At 42.9% G+C, this 16,631-nt stretch overlaps 2 protein-coding genes across 2 annotated transcripts in view; one reads left to right on the forward strand and one right to left on the reverse strand.

The window, feature by feature from the left end:
* The window catches only part of pole2 (polymerase (DNA directed), epsilon 2), a 47,547-nt gene extending 35,287 nt beyond the window's left edge, over positions 1–12,260 (reverse strand). Inside the window, exon 1 of the mRNA XM_063047205.1 lies at positions 12,073–12,260. Within this exon, the coding sequence (XP_062903275.1) occupies positions 12,073–12,137 (65 nt within the window). The 5' untranslated portion in view covers positions 12,138–12,260. The remainder of the gene's footprint in view (positions 1–12,072) is intronic.
* Positions 12,239–16,631, forward strand: part of LOC134345870 (kelch domain-containing protein 1) — a 122,118-nt gene continuing 117,725 nt past the window's right edge. The window contains exon 1 of the mRNA XM_063047195.1: positions 12,239–12,328. The gene's annotated coding sequence lies outside the window, so the exon portion shown is untranslated. The remainder of the gene's footprint in view (positions 12,329–16,631) is intronic.

The raw sequence follows: 16,631 nt of genomic DNA on the forward strand, positions 1-16,631 counted from the left end.
AATTATTTTGTTCTCCTTTTACACGGTGTACAGGAAGTGACATTAAAAAATCTTGAATCTTGAAGGCTGCTTAATCCTGAAAACAGATGAAGAACCAGGCCCATGTTAAATATACTGTCATCTGATAAGAGATGCAAAGGAATAGATTTTAGAAACTGATCATCATTTTTTAATCCTTCTAAGCTACAGGAATGATCCCAATGCTACTAATGTACATTTTATTTAAAATGGAAGAGAGGAATCGTTTAAGAGTGAAGGGCAAATTACTGCAATCAATCCTTAAGAAAGGTATAGACATTTATTTAGAAGGGACATTGAATGTGAATTTGTCAAGGGAAAGTTTTGCTCAACTAACTTGAAACAGCTTTTTTCTTGAGGAAGTAACAAGGAAAAGTCGATGAGATCAATGCACATGTAGTCTACATGGATTTTACCAAAACTCACAAGTCCAAGATGGCAAGCTTGTGTAACAGGTAAAGTTCCTGGATTTTCATAGGAGAGTGTTGTGATGGTCTAGGGACCAGGATCTGATCACGACCTCTGGTGTTGTTAATACAAAGCTTGCATGTCCTTTCTATGATATGCAAGAAAGGATATCTTGCATATCATAGAAAGGACCTGGTCCCAACACATCGATGCAGTTATTAAGAAGGCAAGACAGCGGCTATACTTCATTAGGAATTTGAAGAGATTTGGTATGTCAACAAACACACTCAAAAACCGTGGTGAGCATTCTGACAGGCTGCATCACGATCTGGTATGGGCAGGGGCTACAGCACAGGACCAAAAGAAGCTGTAGAGGGTTGTAAGTTTGGTTGGTTCCATCTTGGGTGCTAGCCTACAAAGTACCCAGGACATCTTCAGGGAGCAGTGTCTCAGAAAGGCAGCGTCCATTATTAAGGACCTCCAGCACCCAGGGCATGCCCTTTTCTCACTGTTACCATCAGGTAGGAGGTGCAGAAGCCTGAAGCCACACACTCAGTGAATCAGGAACAGCTTCTTCCCCTCTGCCATCCGATTCCTGAATGGACATTGAACCCTTGGACACTATCTCACTTTTTTAATAATAATTATTTCTGTTTTTTTGCATGATTTTTAATCTATTCAATACACATATACTGTAATTGATGTACTTATTTATCATTTTATTGTTTTTTTTCTATATTATGTATTGCATTGCACTGCTGCTGCTAAGTTATCAAATTTCATGACAAATGCCGGTGATAATAAAGCTGATTCTGATTCTGACTACATCGATTTCCACTGGGGGCTGCCATTTCCTCCCACAGCCCAAAAGATGCTCGAGTATGCAAGTTATCCTTCAGTGTAGGTTAATGGCAAAATAAATCACAGGAGATTTTATGAGCACGTAGAAGAACAAGCTGTGGGGCCTAGGGGAAATTGGAGAGGAGGAATGGGACTGAGGTCTGCGCCCCAGGATCCTGCACATGCTGGATGCTTTCTTCTTTGGTTATGAACAAGCCGAAGATGAGAAACTGGATCTAAATTCGCCTCAGCAGAAAGGTACGGTAATTGTAATTTTTGATGGGCTGTTACCAGTGTGATTTCACTGTGCTCAGTACCCAGTTCCTTGCTTACATTGTATACTGCTGATATAGACTTGTCTGAAAGCACAGTAAAGAGGCTTACAGCAAATGGCCACGTTAATTATGACGAGACAGACTTTGAATTAGAGAAATGTATAGAAAAGTGGCATGTGAAATTCAGTCCAGGTAAGTGTGAGGCAATGCTAAATAAGTACCAGGATAACGATCGCTAAGGAGAAATGGAGAGACCTTGTATATGTACAAATCCTTAAGGTGGATCAATAAGGTGGTTAAAACAGTGTATTGAGTGCTTTCTCATATGAGGTGAGAGGCAGAAGACAGGAGTGGGGGGTTTGAAAGAACCGTACACAGTACAGGGCTAGCTAGACCATATCACTGAAAGATTACACTGGGGAGAGTATAGAGGATGCTGAGAAGGACATCGCTAGGATTGGTCAATTAGAGCAGTGGTCCCCAACCACTGGGCCGCGAAGAAACGATATGATTTGGCGATATGAAACGATATGAGTCAGCTGCACTTTTCCTCATTCCCTGTCATGCACAGTTGAACTTGAACAACCCCCCCCCCCACCCCATTGGCCGGTCTGCAAGAGCAATATTAAACCGGTCCACGGTGCAAAAAAAGGTTGGAGACCCCTGAATTATAGGCTGAGGAAAGTAAGGCCTATGAAATTATGGGGGACCTGGGTGGATTACCACCTTTTACCCATTCTCACTGATTTTGTAACACCATCAGTGCCCAAGCTGGCCAGTTGTACAGGATACGATTGCCAGACTGTGCCTGCAGCAAGTACTGAGTGAACCACACAGGGGATACTTTTACTTGACTTTGTCCTTGTCTATCTACTGCTGACAGATACATCAATCCATGACAGCATTGGTAGGAGAGATCACTGCACAAATGTTGAGGAGATATTAGTCCCATCATGTGTCCTAACATCAAAATGAGATGAACTCAAACCATATTCCAACTCAAAATGAGGCAGTCATGGTCAGCTCTGGAACATCAGTAACTCCAGCGTTGTATCCAGAATGTCTGTCAGTCGGTGGAGAGTATATTAGCTGTTGCATCATGGCTGGTGTGGAAACGCCGATGCCCAGGAATGGAGATGGCCGCAGAAAGTGGTGGATGCAGCCCAGTCCATCACAGGCAAATCTCTCCCCATCACTGAGAGCACTGCCACAAGAAAGCAGCATCTATCAAAGACCCACACCATCTATGCCATGCTCCCTTCCCGCTAATACCATTGAACAGGAGATACGGAAGTCTTAGGTCCCACACAACCAGATCCAAGAACAGGTACTACTCTATAGCCATCAGGCTCCTGAACCAGCGTGGATAACCTTATGCACCACCACTCTGAACTGACTCTACAACCTGCGCACTCACTTTCAGGGACTCACGCTGTCAGTGTTACTTTATTTATTTATACAGTTTTGTCTTCTTTTGCACATTGGTTGTTTGACTGTGTTTATCTACAGCTTTTCATGAAATTCCATTGTATTTCCTCCCCCACCCCATAAATGACTGTAAGAAAATGAATCACAAGGCAGTATATAGTAACATGCAGAATAAGTTCTTTGATAATCAATTTACTTTGAACGTTTGAACTTTGAACTCTTGATCCACTGTCATCAAGGAGCCAAAATGTCCATCCTTGGTCAACTAAGTTTTGTAGTGAGGCACGGAAGGAGCTGCAGCAGGTATGAAGTCTCAAAGAGAAGCTGCACGTGCAGATGTACAAGAAACAGAACCAGACAATCCCATAACCAACAGACCAGATGAAAGCTCTGCAGTCCTGCCACTTGGAATTATGACTTTGTGATCAATCAAACAAAAGCCAACTTGTAAAACATTTAAATCCTGAATGATGTTGGGATCCAGCATGTGAGTATGAAAGACATGGCTGAAACAGTTGTGATCAATTTTAGGCAGAAACATCGAGTAGATGATCTAACTCAGCCTCCATCCTGGATACATAACACCTACTTTCACAGAACACAGTATCCAGCCAATTCAATCCATTCCTAGAAAGCACTGAAGACAGCAAACGATATGGGCCCAAACAACAACCTGGCTGCAATACTGATCACCTACCCTATAGAACCAGCTACACCTCTAATCATGCTCTTCCAGTACAACTAAAATACTGTGACCAACTTAATAATGTGAAAAATTGCCTAAGTATGCACTGTTTATAAAAATAGGGCAAATTTATCTAGCTAACTTCCAGTCTACTATTAATCATTAGCAAAATGATATAAAGTGTCATCAGTAGGAGCTGTCAAGTTCAAAGGTTTACTTTATTGTCAAAGTATGCATGTACAATATAACTCTGATATTCGTCTTCCCCAGTTAGCCATGAAATACAGAAAACCTGTGGATATTGTGCAAGAAGACATCACCCCATCGCACGAAAAAGAAAAACAAACTAAACTTGCAAACCCCAACCCCCCCCCGCCTCTCCCCCACACAAAAAACAAACAGATGGCTCACACGGAAAAAAAAGCGGCTAGAACATTAAACCCCAACCCCCTCCCTCACACAAAAACCAACTGATCACCCACATGGAAAATGGCAGCCAGAACACCAAACCCCAAATCCCCAATGATCATCAATAATCTGCTTGCAGTTACTTGGTTTCTCCAAGGTCAGTTAGATCCAGGCCTCACTGGCCAAAACAGAATTCTAGAGGAAAGACTGAATGCACTTGATGCAAAGGCAGCATTTGATTACTCATAGCATTAAAGAGCACGAGCACAATGAGGGAAAACAATCCAATGGTTGGAGATTTACCTCAAAAAAGGGAACATGATGGTGATTGTTGGAGGTTAATCATCCCAGTCAAGATATTGCTGCAGGAGTTCCCCCTGTATACTATCCAAAGCACACGTATCTTCATCTATCTTCCACCAGAAGATAAAAAGTGAGGATGTCCACTGATGATTGCACACTCCATAAAAAGCAAAGTAACCCAAGCCGGTACACAGCAAGACTTAAACAGCGCTCAGGCATTGGCTGATAAATAGCATCTAATATTCAGAATCAGAAGCATGCTTATTATCACCGGCGTGTGTCATGAAATTTGTTAACTTAGCAGCAGAAGTTCAATGCAATACATAATATAGAAGAAAAAAACAAAATAAAATAATAATTATAAATAATCAATTACAGTATACGTATATTGAATAGATTAAAAATCATGCAAAAAACAGAAATAATACACATTAAAAAAGTGAGGTAGTGTCCAAGGGTTCAATGTCCATTCAGGAATCGGATGGCAGAAGGGAAGAAGCTGTTCCTGAATCGCTGAGTGTGTGCCTTTAGGCTTCTGTACCTCCTACCAGATGGTAACAGTGAAAAAAGGGCATGCCCTGGGTGCTGGAGGTCCTTAATAATGCATGCTGCCTTTCTGAGACACTGCTCCTTGAAGATGTCCTGGGTACTTTGTAGGCTAGTACCCAAGATGGCGCTGACTAGATTTACAACCTTCTGTAGCTTCTGTGCAGTTGCCACCCCCCCCATACCAAACAGTGACGCAACATTAATGTCCCCGTACCCTTCACCGCTGAGACCAACTGTTAACATTCTATGGGTCACCAATGACCAGAAACTCACCTGGATCGGCTGCACAAATACCTTAACTAATGAGCAGATCAGAAGCTGGGTATCCTCCAGCAAGATCTGTTATATCTTACAGTCTATGTGACTCATCTTGTGATCCCAAAAGCCTTATTGTCACCTATACGACACACCAGGGGCATAAAGGAATATCTTCCATTTGTCTGGATGAGTGCAACTCCAACAAGCTCTACACTATCACTATCCAAGACAAAGAAGCCTACAAAATGCCTTCAATATTCTAACTCCTAGCAAACAAACACATTACCAAACACCAGACCCTGGGAGTCAATGTCTCCTTTCGCAACTGGATCCTTGACTTCCAGGCCGACAGACCACAATCAGAAAGGATAGGCAGGAACAGCTCTCCCATGATTATTTTAAACACCGGTGCTCCACAAGTTTGTGTCTGCAGCTCTCTACTCTACTCCCTGTACCCTCCAGGCTGTGTGGCCAGATTCTGCCCTAACTCCATCTACAGGTTTGGAAATGCTACTACTGTCATGGGACACAGCTCAAATAACAATGAGTCAGAGTACAGGAAGGAGGCAGAGAGCTTGGTGACATGGTGCCATGACAACAACCTTTCCCTCAATGTCAGCAAAATGAAAGAGCAGGTCATTGACTTGGGGGAGTGGGGTGGGGGGGTCGACATGATCCTGTCTACGTCAGCAGTGTTGAGGTTGAGAGTTGAGATCTTCACGTTCCTAGTAGTAAACATAACAAAAGCCTTTGCTAGCCCAGCCACGTTGATGTTACAGCTATTAAAGCTCTTCAACGCCTCTACCTCCTCAGGAGGCAAAAGAAATTTGGCATGTCTCAGTCGACCCTTACCAATTTTTATCTATGCACCTGCAGAACCACTTCTACGTAGAAGATACAAAAGCACATACCACCAGGCTCAAGGATAGCTCCTATCCTACTGTTATTAAATTGTTAACAGACCTCTTGTAGAATAAGATGGAGTCTTGACCTCACCATCTATCTCACTATGATCTTGCACTACATTGTTTACCTACACTCTACCTTCTTTGTAGTTTTTACAGTTTATTCTGCATTGTAATTGTTTTATCTTGCTCTAGCTCAATGCATTGTCTGATTATTTGACCTGTATAAACATAGAAACATAGAAAATAGGTGCAGGAGTAGGCCATTCGGCCCTTCGAGCCTGCACCGCCATTTATTATGATCATGACTGATCATCCAACTCAGAACCCCGCCCCAGCCTTCCCTCCATACCCCCTGACCCCTGTAGCCACAAGGGCCATATCTAACTCCCTCTTAAACACAGCCAATGAACTGGCCTCAACTGTTTCCTGTGGCAGAGAATTCCACAGATTCACCACTCTCTGTGTGAAGAAGTTTTTCCTAATCTCGGTCCTAAAAGGCTTCCCCTCTATCCTCAAACTGTGGCCCCTCGTTCTGGACTTCCCCAACATCGGGAACAATCTTCCTGCCCCTTTAGGATTTTATACGTTTCAATCAGATCCCCCCTCAATCTTCTAAATTCCAACGAGTACAAGCCCAGTTCATCCAGTCTTTCTTCATATGAAAGTCCTGCCATCTCAGGAATCAATCTGGTGAACCTTCTTTGTACTCCCTCTATGGCAAGGATGTCTTTCCTCAGATTAGGGGACCAAAACTGCACACAATACTCCAGGTGTGGTCTCACCAAGGCCTTGTACAACTGCATTAGTACCTCCCTGCTCCTGTACTCAAATCCTCTCGCTATAAATGCCAGCATACCATTCGCCTTTTTCACCGCCTGCTGTACCTGCATGCCCACTTTCAATGACTGGTGTATAATGACACCCAGGTCTCGTTGCACCTTCCCTTTTCCTAATCGGCCACCATTCAGATAATAATCTGTTTTCCTATTTTTGCCACCAAAGTGGATAACTTCACATTTATCCACATTAAATTGCATCTGCCGTGAATTTGCCCACTCACCCAACCTATCCAAGTCACCCTGCATCCTCTTAGCATCCTCCTCAACAGCTAACACTGCCACCCAGCTTTGTGTCATCCGCAAACTTGGAGATGCTGCATTTAATTCCCTCATCCAAGTCATTAATATATATTGTAAACAACTGGGGTCCCAGCACTGAGCCTTGCGGTACCCCACTAGTCACCGCCTGCCATTCTGAAAAGGTCCCGTTTATTCCCACTCTTTGCTTCCTGTCTGCTAACCAATTCTCCACCCACACCAATACCTTACCCCCAATACCGTGTGCTTTAAGTTTGCACACTAATCTCCTGTGTGGGACCTTGTCAAAAGCCTTTTGAAAATCCAAATATACCACATCCACTGGTTCTCCCCTATCCACTCTACTAGTTACATCCTCAAAAAATTCTATGAGATTCGTCAGACATGATTTTCCTTTCACAAATCCATGCTGACTTTGTCCGATGATCTCACCGCTTTCCAAATGTGCTGTTATCACATCCTTGATAACTGACTCCAGCAGTTTCCCCACCACCGACGTTAGGCTAACCGGTCTATAATTCCCCAGTTTCTCTCTCCCTCCTTTTTTAAAAAGTGGGGTTACATTAGCCACCCTCCAATCCTCAGGAACTAGTCCAGAATCTAACGAGTTTTGAAAAATTATCACTAATGCATCCACTATTTCTTGGGCTACTTCCTTAAGCACTCTAGGATGCAGACCATCTGGCCCTGGGGATTTTTCTGCCTTCAATCCCTTCAATTTACCTAACACCACTTCCCTACTAACATGTATTTCGCTCAGTTCCTCCATCTCACTGGACCCTCTGTCCCCTACTATTTCTGGAAGATTATTTATGTCCTCCTTAGTGAAGACAGAACCAAAGTAATTATTCAATTGGTCTGCCATGTCCTTGCTCCCCATAATCAATTCACCTGTTTCTGTCTGCAGGGGACCTACATTTGTCTTTACCAGTCTTTTCCTTTTTACATATCTATAAAAGCTTTTACAGTCGGTTTTTATGTTCCCTGCCAGTTTTCTCTCATAATCTTTTTTCCCCTTCCTAATTAAGCCCTTTGTCCTCCTCTGCTGAACTCTGAATTTCTCCCAGTCCTCAGGTGAGCCACTTTCTCTGGCTAACTTGTATGCTTCTTCTTTGGAATTGATACTATCTCTAATTTCTCTTGTCAGCCACGGGTGCACTACCTTCCTTGATTTATTCTTTTGCCAAACTGGGATGAACAATTGTTGTAGTTCATCCATGCAACCTTTAAATGCTTGCCATTGCATATCCACCGTCAATCCTTTAAGTGTCATTTGCCAGTCTATCTTAGCTAATTCACGTCTCATACCTTCAAAGTTACCCCTCTTTAAGTTCAGAACCTTTGTTTCTGAATTAACTATGTCACTCTCCATCTTAATGAAGAATTCCACCATATTATGGTCACTTTTACCCAAGGGGCCTCTCACGACAAGATCGCTAATTAACCCTTCCTCATCGCTCAAAACCCAGTCTAGAATAGCCTGCTCTCTAGTTGGTTCCTCGACATGTTGGTTCAAAAAACCATCCCGCATACATTCCAAGAAATCCTCTTCCTTAGCACCTTTACCAATTTGGTTCACCCAATCTACATGTAGATTGAAGTCACCCATTATAACTGCTGTTCCTTTATTGCACACATTTCTAATTTCCTGTTCAATACCATCTCCGACCTATTACTGTTAGGTGGCCTGTACACAACTCCCACCAGCGTCTTCTGCCCCTTAGTGTTACGCAGCTCTACCCATATCGATTCCACATCTTCCCGGCTTATGTCCTTCCTTTCTATTGCGTTAATCTCTTCTTTAACCAGCAACACCACCCCACCTCCCCTTCCTTCATGTCTATCCCTCCTGAATATTGAATATCCCTGAACGTTGAGCTCCCATCCCTGGTCACCCTGGAGCCATGTCTCTGTGATCCCAACTATATCATAATCATTAATAACAATCTGCACTTTCAATTCATCCACCTTATTACGAATGCTCCTTGCATTGACACACAAAGCCTTCAGGCGCTCTTTTACAACTCTCTTAGCCCTTATACAATTATGTTATAAACAGTATGTAAGACAAGCTTTTCACTGTATCCTGGTATATGTGACAATAAACTAATACCAAAACTTGACACATTCCCCATTGATCTGTTTAAGTATTCATTCCCTCCACCACTGGTTCAGTATACAATACTGGGGTTAAATGATGGGGCTTCCCACCCAATTGAAATTATAGTGAATTCATTAAACCTACTAAGTTCAGTAGACAGAGTACCTGGTAAGGGTCTGAAAACTTGTGCCAACCAACTGGCAGGGGGTGTTCAAAGACATTTTTAATCTCTTATTGCTATAGCCAGAAGTTTCTACCTACTTCAAAAAGGGCAAAACTTATACCAGTGCCCAAGAAGAGCAGGGTAAGCTGCCTTAATGACTATTGTCCAGTAGCACTCACATCTACAGTGATGAAGTGCTTTGAGAGGTTGGTTATGGTTAGAATCAACTCCTGTCTCAGCAAGTACCTGTACCCACTGCAACTTGCTTAACACCACAATAGGTCTACAGCAGACATGATCTCATTGGCTTTCCATGCAGTCTTGGATCACCTCCTGGACAATACAAATACCTATGTCAGGATGCTGTTCATTTCAGCTCAGCATTTAACACCATCATTCCTACAGCTTTGATTGAAAAGCTCCAAAATCTGGGCCTCTATACCTCCCTGTGCAACTGGATCTTCAACTTCCTAACTGGACGACCACAATATGTACAGACTGGAAGTAACGTCTCCACCTCACTGACAACCAAAACTGGTGCACCTCAGGAAAGAGTGCCTGCTTAGCCCACTACACCCTCTCTCTACACCCATGACTGTGTGGCTAGGTATAGCTCAAGTGCCATCTATAAATTTGCTGATGATAAAACCATTGTTGGCAGAATTCTAGATGTGACAAGAGGGCCTACAGGAGCGAGTTAAATCAGCTAGTTGAGTGGTGTTGCAGCAACAACCTGGCACTCAACGTCAGTACGACCAGAGAGCTGATTGTGGACTTCAGAAAGGGTAAGATGAGGGAACACACACTAGACCTCACAGGGGGATCAGAAGTGGAAAGGGTGAGCAATTTCAAGTTCCTGCGTGTCAACATCTCTGAGGATCTATCCTGGGCCAACATATCGATGCAGCTACAAAGAAGACACGACAGTGGCTATATTTCATTCAGAGTTTGAGGAGATTTGGTAGGTCACCAAAGACACTTGCAAATTTCTACTATGGAACCGTGGAGAGCATTCTAACTGGCTGCATCACCATCTCTTATGGCAGGCTACTTCACAGGATCAAAATAAGCTGCAGAGAATTGTAAACTAGTCAACTCCATCATGAGCACTAGCCTCTGTGGCATTTAGACATCTTTAAGGAGCAATGCCTCAAAAAGGCAGCACCCATCATTAAGGACCCCATCACATGCCCTGTTCTCATTGCTACCATCAAGGAGGTACAAGAGCTCGAAGGCACACCTTCAGCGATTCTGGAACAGCTTCTTCCCTTCCACCATCGTTTTCTGAATGGGCATTGAATCCATGAACACCACCTCACTTCTGTTTATTTTTATACTATTTATTTAACTATTATATATATTTTTCTTGTGGGCACGTGGCCAAGTGGTTAAGGCGCTCGACTAGCAATCTTAAGGTCGTGAGTTCGAGCCCCAGCCGAGGCAGCGTGTTGTGTCCTTGAGCAAGGCACTTAATCATACAGTGCTCTGTGAAAACACTGGTGCCAAGCTGTATGGATCCTAATGCCTTTCCCTTGGACAACATCACTGTCGTGGAGAGGGGAGACTTGCAGCATGGGCAGCTGCCAGTCTTCCACACAACCTTGCCTAGGCCTGCACCCTGGAGAGTGAAGACTTTCCAGGCGCAGATCCATGGTCTCGCAAGACTAACGGATGCGTAAGAATATATTTTTCTCAACCCTTATGGACGGTGTGTATGTGCATTTTTCCTTCAATCTTGGGTCCTCTACCAGAGGCCTGGGAGCTTGAGGATTTGGCAAAGTATCCTGTTGTTCCTAGTAGTGAGCTCTTTTGAACTGAGATCTCAGCTGTTGTTCCCAGGATTTGTTGGAGCCACTGGGAGAGTGCGCCTATCACCTCCAGGATTACTCTGCCTTTAACCTTCCACATCCTTTCTATCTGCTCTTCCAAGCCCTGGTATTTCTCCAGTTTCTCATATTCTTTCTTCCCGATGTTACTGTCATTCGGGATTGCCACATCTATTACTATTGTTTTCTTCTGCTCCTTGTCCAGTATTACTATGTAATATATACATACATACACTATAATTTACTTTTTTTCCCTCTATTATTATGTACTGCCTTGTAATGTTGCCGCAAAAGACAACACATTTTACGACATATGCTAGTGATATTAAACTTGCTTCTGATTCAAGAAGACAACCAGCACTTTTCAATGGCAACAGCGGATGGGCAATAACTCCTTGACAGCAATGACCAGACTCTGGAAAACTAACAAAACATTTGAAGTAATTTAGTCTGATTACTCTGCACCAAAGGTCACTTGTGTTATATTTTCGCTTAGTTCGCATTGATAGATTGTAATCACCACACATACACAAGGAGAGAGAACGGCAGTCGCCTCACACTATGAAGACAGAACAATGTGTTCTACAATTAATAGGTCGCCTGAGAACTCGCTTATATTTCAACAAAGACAAAACTCCTCGCAATTAATTAGGAATTTGTATGGACTCAAGTATTTAATTACATTCGGGAGCGAGTCCCAATAAGTAAACATAAACCGCTTTATCGCCTACTGAAAAGTCTTTGCTAATACGGATGAATAATCTATGACATTTACAGATAGCCTTTTGGAATATTCTCCACTTACGATCTCAGAATTAATCCGTGCATTTTAAAAGCAGCCGAAATTTTACTCTTCACTTGAGACGCCATCCTGCAGCTTTGGCGCCAAACTGCAGCCTCCGTCACGACAGAGAACGTACTGGGAGAGAGCGCCACCCCCGTTCATTCATAAACTGTCACCCCGGCCCCAGCCGCCTCTCATTGATGCCATGTAGACTCGCCGAGTCTGAGTTCAACACGAATGGAATTCCCATCCCCTTGATGTGCGACCACTTCTACAGGTAAGTGTATATTTAGGGATTTAGCTAAATGCCATATGACTAAGATAAAGAGGAAAATGTGGTTCCTAGTTGTATAAGAAATTAAACATATTTGGTAATTGAATAGAATTGAGTTGACTTTATTACTTACATCCTTCATATACACGAGGAGTAAAAATGCTTAGGTTACGTCTCCACCTAAATGTGCAATGTGCAATTTATAGTAATTTATAATAAATATCCTGTATAACAGGACAGTCAATATAGGATAGAAATCTAATTGTATCAGCGTGAATTAATCAGTCTGATGGCCTGGTGGTAGAAGCTGTCCTGGGGTCTGTTGGTCCTGGCTTTTATGCTGTGATACTGTTTCCTGGATGGTAGTAGCTGGAACAGTTTGTGGTTGGGGTGACTCAGGTCCCCAATGATCCTTTGGGCCCTTTTTACACACCTGTTTTTGTAAATGTCCTGAATAGTGGGAAGTTCACATCCACAGATGCGCTGGGCTGTCCGCACCACTCTCTGCAGAGTCCTGCGATTGAGAGAAATACAGTTCCCATACCAGGCAGTGATGCAGTCAGTCAAGGTGCTCTCAATTGTGCCCCTGTAGAAAGTTCTGAGGATTTGGGGGCCCACACCAAACTTCTTCAACGGTCCGAGGTGGAAGAGGCACTGTTGTGTTTTTTTCACCACACAGCCGGTATGTACAGACCACGTGAGATCCTTGGTGATGTTTTTGCCAAGGAACTTAAAACTGTTCACCCTCTCAACCCCAGATCCATTCATGTCAATAGGGGTTAGCCCGTCTCCACTCCTCCTGTAGTCCACAACCAGCTCCTTTGTTTTTGAGACATTGAGGGAGAGGTTGTTTTCTTGACACCACTGTGTCGGGGTAATAACTTTTTCTCTGTAGGCTGCCCAATTATTATTTGAGACCAGGCCAATCAGTGTAGTATCGTCAATGAATTTAATTAGCATATTGGAGCTGTGGGTGGTGACACAGTCATGGGTATACAGAGAGTAAAGGAAGGGGCTTAGGACACAGCCCTGAGGGCACCTGTGTTGAGGGTCAGAGGGGTAGAGGTGAGGGAGCGCACTCTCACCGCCTGCTGGCAATCTGACAGGAAGTCTAGGATCCCGCTACACAAGGCAGGATGAAGGCCGAGGTCTTGTCAAGCCTGGAGGGAATTATAGTGTTGAATGCTGAAATGTAGTCCAAGAACAGCATTCTTACTTAAGCATCCCTCTTCTCCAGGTGTGTAAGGATGGTGTGTAGAGCTGTGGCTATTGCGTTATCTGTCGATCCGTTGTGTCAGTAGGTGAATTGTAGGGGGTCCAGAGTGGGTCTGTATGCTGCAGATGTAGTCCTTGACCAGCCTCTCAAAGCATTTGCTTGTTATTGAGGTGAGTGCAACAGGACGCCAATCGTTCCTTTGCTGTCTACAAGAAGGATCAGAGCCGTCTTTATTTCCTGAGGAGACTGAGGTCCTTTAACGTATGCCGGACGACGCTGAGGATGTTCTACGAGTCTGTGGTGGCAGGTGCTATCATGTTTGCTGTTGTGTGCTGGGGCAGCAGGCTGAGGGTAGCAGACACCAACAGAATCAACAAACTTATTCGTAAGGCCAGTGATGTTGTGGGGATGGAACTGGACTCTCTCACGGCGGTGTCTGAAAAGAGGATGCTGTCCAAGTTGCATGCCATCTTGGACAATGTCTCCCATTCCCTACATAATGGACTGGTTGGGCACAGGAGTACATTCAGCCAGAGACTCATTCCACCGAGATGTAACACAGAGCGTCATAGGAAGTCATTCCTGCCTGTATCTATCAAACTTTACAACTCCTCCCTTGGAAGGTCAGACACCCTGAGCCAATAGGCTGGTCCTGGACTTATTTCCTGGCATAATTTACATATTACTATTTACCCATTTATGGTTTTATTACTATTTAATTATTTATGATGCAACTGTAACAAAAACCAATTTTCCCCGGGATCAATAAAGTATGACTATGACTATGACTATGATTATGACTATGTTACCTTGGTCTTTTTAGGTACAGGAACAATGGTGGATGATTTGAAGCAGGAGGGATGTTTTGTAGTACACTGGGTGAGGGAGAGATTAAAAATCTGTAAACACACCTGCCAGTTGTGCCACACACACTCTGAGTACCCGACCTGGGATGCCGTCTGGTCCCGCAGCCTTACAACTGTCCGCTTGTTGGAAACTATACTGCATTGAAGTTTGTGAAAATCCTACCCACTCATGAAAGCTGCCAATGAGCAATTAGCATGTTGCCAAATTGGTTTAACATCTATTCAGAAAAAACTGAATATATAACTGAATTAATAATGGTTGCTTAACAATTTTTTTGGTTTTGAGAAAACAGATTTTGTTCATGTGTTAGATACTTGTAGATATCATTATTGGATCCTACATATATTTTTGATAAATCTTGCTTAGTAATTTCAGCTTCATTCAAACCTCAGATCCATTCTAATCCATTCTAATGGATTCTAAAGGAGGCAGGAGGAGAAGATGGCGGCGCAACGCAGCGCACGCAGCTCTCCGGTGAAATGATATTGTATTTGTAAGTAGGACGCTGCGCACAATTCTGATTTGATGGAGACAGACGTGAGAAGCAGAGGAACATCCGGAGAAATTTCTGAAATGCCTGGTTCGCTGCTGCTGCTACTGTGCAATCGAGAATCTCCGGAGGGAAGGCCCCAAAATCCCCGGCTTTGCCTGCTGCTGGCGGCCGAGGCTGAGGTCGAAGCATTCGGCAGAGATGGTGCTTGGTACTTGATGTCGGAGGGCTGATCGGAGCTCGAAGTTTTCAGACAACTCAGAGTCGGACTGTGGACGGGCATGGCAGGGAGAGTTTTCTTCCTTCTCCCGTCTGCATGAGATGTGGGACTTTCAAAAGACTTTGAACTTTTTTACTGTGCCATGGCCTGTTCTTCATCAAGTTATGGTATTGTTGCACTGTTATAACTACATGTTATAATTATGTGGTTTTTGTTAGTTTTTCAGTCTTGGTCTGTCCTGTGTTTCTGTGATGTCACACCGGAGGAATACTGTATCGTTTCTTAATGCATGCATTACTAAATGACAATAAAAGAGGACTGTGTGTCCTCATAATCTAATCTAATCTAATCTAATATATTGAAAATATGAAATACAAGTAGAAAATGCTGGAAGCATGTAACAGGTCAGGTAACATGTGGAAAGACATAAATTTTACCTTGCAGGTTGATGAAGGAACTGAGAAAGTTCTGATGAAGAGCCTTTGGCTTGACAAGTGAAGGCTGTTTCTCTTTGTGTTGATTGTGCTTAACGTGCTGGCTGTTTCAGCATTTTCTGGTTTTGCCTCGAGCTACCAGCCAAATTGAAGAATTCTGAGAATGCAGGTCAAAATAAAAGACATTGCTTTTTATAATCATTTTGAAGATTTTACAGAATATGAAATAAAGATTCGAATGGACCTGAGGTTTGAATGAAGCTGAAATTACTAAGCAAGATTTATCAAAAATATATGTAGCAATTTAGGATCGAATAATGATATCTACAAGTATCTAACACATGTACAAAATCTGTTTTCTTGGAACCAGAAAAATTGTTAAGCAACCATTATAAATGAGCTTTCCTTTAATATTTGCTAATACTTATGTACTATTGTTAAAATGAACATCTTTGTTAATACTTGAGGCCTGTATTCTGGTTTTACTACACCAATACGTAATCCCTACTAGCTGTTGGTTTTGTAGTTTACTTATTGATGGCAAACGGTAATGGTACCGGGCAATTAGAATTGCTATTATAGGATATCACCAATATATCCTTAACCATTTATAATCTATATAAATGACTTGGGTGAAGGCACTGAGTGTAGTAGTGTTTACTAATTTGCTGATTCAAAGTACATTTATTATTAAAGTATGCATGCAGTACACTACAGTATACAACCTTGAGATTTGTCTTCCCACAGACAGTTACGAAACAAAGAAAACCATGGACCCTGTTCAAAGAAAAATATTAAACCCCTCCCCCCCACGCACAAAAAATGAACAAATCACGCAAATGGCAAAAAAGAGCAAAATGCAGAATACAAAACACCAAATTACAACGTCATCAAACCAATCCGGGTATATTCAGTTCAGTTCAATCCAGCACCATGACATTTGCTATCAGCAGACCATGGAACCAGTACGCCCCAAACAAATTAACAGAAACAGCGATTTATTTAAAAAAAAGGGAGAAACCAGAAACGCATTATAACGTAAACCATAGAGTCCAATCCACAAACTTGGTTGATGAAAC

This window comes from Mobula hypostoma, chromosome 1, assembly GCF_963921235.1.
Source record: "Mobula hypostoma chromosome 1, sMobHyp1.1, whole genome shotgun sequence".
Lineage (NCBI taxonomy): Eukaryota > Metazoa > Chordata > Chondrichthyes > Myliobatiformes > Myliobatidae > Mobula > Mobula hypostoma.